The sequence below is a fragment of the Sipha flava genome, unplaced genomic scaffold, assembly GCF_003268045.1.
Source record: "Sipha flava isolate LNK unplaced genomic scaffold, YSA_version1 179_pilon_pilon, whole genome shotgun sequence".
NCBI classification, from domain to species: Eukaryota; Metazoa; Arthropoda; class Insecta; order Hemiptera; family Aphididae; genus Sipha; species Sipha flava.
In genome coordinates, this window is record NW_020272149.1 from 1,113,034 (window position 1) to 1,115,575 (window position 2,542).

General features: G+C 39.7%; 1 protein-coding gene across 1 annotated transcript in view; it reads right to left on the bottom strand.

Moving 5' to 3' along the window:
* The window catches only part of LOC112680696, a 13,317-nt gene extending 11,815 nt beyond the window's left edge, over nucleotides 1-1,502 (bottom strand). Inside the window, exon 1 of the mRNA XM_025550879.1 lies at nucleotides 43-1,502. Within this exon, the coding sequence (XP_025406664.1) occupies nucleotides 43-1,366 (1,324 nt within the window). The 5' untranslated portion in view covers nucleotides 1,367-1,502. The remainder of the gene's footprint in view (nucleotides 1-42) is intronic.
* Between the last annotated feature and the right edge of the window lie 1,040 nt (nucleotides 1,503-2,542).

Genomic DNA, 2,542 nt, shown 5'->3' on the forward strand with positions numbered 1-2,542 from the left:
TTTTTGATTTAGTATTGATACATTGTTCGAAGTTCCCAAAACTGTATATATTTCCGTCTAGAATTCCTTCAGGTCCTTTTGATGTAGCATCTAACATTTTAACTGCCCATAAAGTAGATTTTTGCTTGTGTGAGTTATATAATTTCATATCGTTTGAGCATTTTGAATTGGTTTGTGACGACGACCAGGGAGTTCCGTACAAAATGTTTGCGATTGTTTGACCGAGCAACATAGGCGATCCAGTATACTCTACGGTAGTGACGTTGTCTGCGGGTGGTTTTAGGTTTTTGGGTGATGGAATTTTCTGTACCCATTGGGTCACCGTTGTTTGGGTAGTGCTAGAAAATATTTCAGGCTGTGCATCTTCTGTAGACACCACACTATCCTGCACGTCGTACGATGCTTTGATCGGTTCGTTGTGGAAGCTTGTGGTTCCATTCTGTTTTGAGGAAGAATCATCTGGAATAATAGTTTCGGTTGTTGATTCGCTGTTCACGTCTAATGGTACGTCGGGCTGGGGTATTTTTTCAGAAACAGAAACTCCACTTAAATCTACAGAAATATTTGATTCAGGTAATTTTCCCGTAGTCAAAGCTCCATCCAGATTTAACGAGGCATCAAGCTCGGACAGTTTTCCACCGATAGAAGATTCATTTAAGTCTACAGAAATATTTGGTCGTGGTAAATTTTCTATAATCGAAGCTCTATTTAGGTCCAATGATCCCTCAAGCTGAGGCAGTTTTCTAACGATAGGAGCCCCATTTATATCTACAGAAATATTTTGTTCAAGTAACTTTCCCGTAATCAAAGATTCATTAATGTCCAATGATCCCCCGGGCTGAAGCAGTTTTCCAACGATGGAAGCTCCACTTACATCTACAGCAATATTTGGTTCAGGTAATTTTCCCGTAATCGAAGCTCCATTCAGATTTAACGAGGCATCAAGCTGAGGCAGTTTTCCATCGATAGAAGCTCCATTTATATCTACAGAAATATTTGGTTCAGGTAATTTTCCCGTAATCGAAGCATCATTCAGGTTTAACGAAGTCTCGGGTTGAGGCAGTTTTCCTACAACAGAAGATCCATTCAAATTCAACGAATCATCAAACTGAGGCAGTTTTCCATCAATAGAAGCTTCATTTAAGCCTAACGAGATGTCCGGTCGTGGTGATTTCGTGGAAGCCCCATCGAGGTTCAACGAAGCCACGGGCACCGGGAATCCAGCCCGAACAATGGGATCGCCACCATCGGTGTTCCGCCGGGACGAGAAAAGCGGAAGCCCTTGCGCAACGATACTGCCCGCGAGACACGCGACGTGCAATGCAATGAACGCGCTAACCAGTGACGACGAGATACGGAAATGCATTGTTGACCTATCCGGGCGCTCGTTCGACTCGTTCGATTCGCGAAGAAGCACCGCGCGTACAACAATGATCGTCGTCCCGTGCAAGTCAACGGATATATACGCACATTGGGTTGAGCGGTTGCAGTAGGGGTTACACCACAATCGGCACGACTGGTTTACGTGTAGTGCACGTCGTCGTGTACCGATCATAGCAAACCGGACGAGGTGAGACGAGTTTCATTTGTGCACGCGACTGGGATCCGTTACCGCTACCTCCCACACGGTCTCGAACAGGAAAAGTTTTCAAGTTCACTTTCGGCGTCCGATTACTGGCTTGATGTGCCCCACCGCCGTGGGCAAGTTAACGAATTTCCATAGTACGACGACTATCATGTGATTGTGTCGGAGTGTACGCTTTTGTTTTCAATCGCAGAAGTTACAACAATATTGTGCAAGAGCGATGCTAGAAATCAGGAGGGGGGAGGGCAATCATCAAAATATGTTTACTACCATTTATTAAATATATTTTTAAAGGTTTATACATGAAAAATTTTATCTTATTTTATGATCCTTAATTATGATTACGAGGGAAGTACAAAAAATGAAAAAAAAATCTCGATACTTAAAAATATTTGTGAAATTGAATTGTTAAAAAAAATTAAATTAAAATTAGTGTTTGATGAAAAACTGCGTCATCGGGTAGGAAATTATTATTTGAATACTTAGAATATAATTTTAAAAAAGTATAATGAAAAATAAAAATTTCAAAAGTTATAAGTAGTATTGTTATAAGTATTGGGTCATATATTGGTCAATTTAAAATTTCGTTAAAAATGAATATATTTATTAGCTATCGACAGGGGAGCAACTGTCCCTTCTCGACCCTCTTAGATATGCCCTTGAATGTAATGCATTGTCTTCCGGTATCGTATATTAAGTGAGTAGGAGTCACATGGTGTAGGAACATTTAACTCGTCCTACTATATCGATTATTTAGACGATTTAGGAAGTTGTTGATTGAACGTGATATGCTTTGTTTAATAATCGTTCGTACGATTTAAAACGAGCCGTCAAAATGTAATCTTGAAGAATACTTAGCTCAAAGTGAAGGTCATTTATACAAGTTTATTAGATCCTTGAGATGTGTAAATGGAAAAATATTTAAAAGTAAACATTTAAAAAAGTTTTAAATTTTAA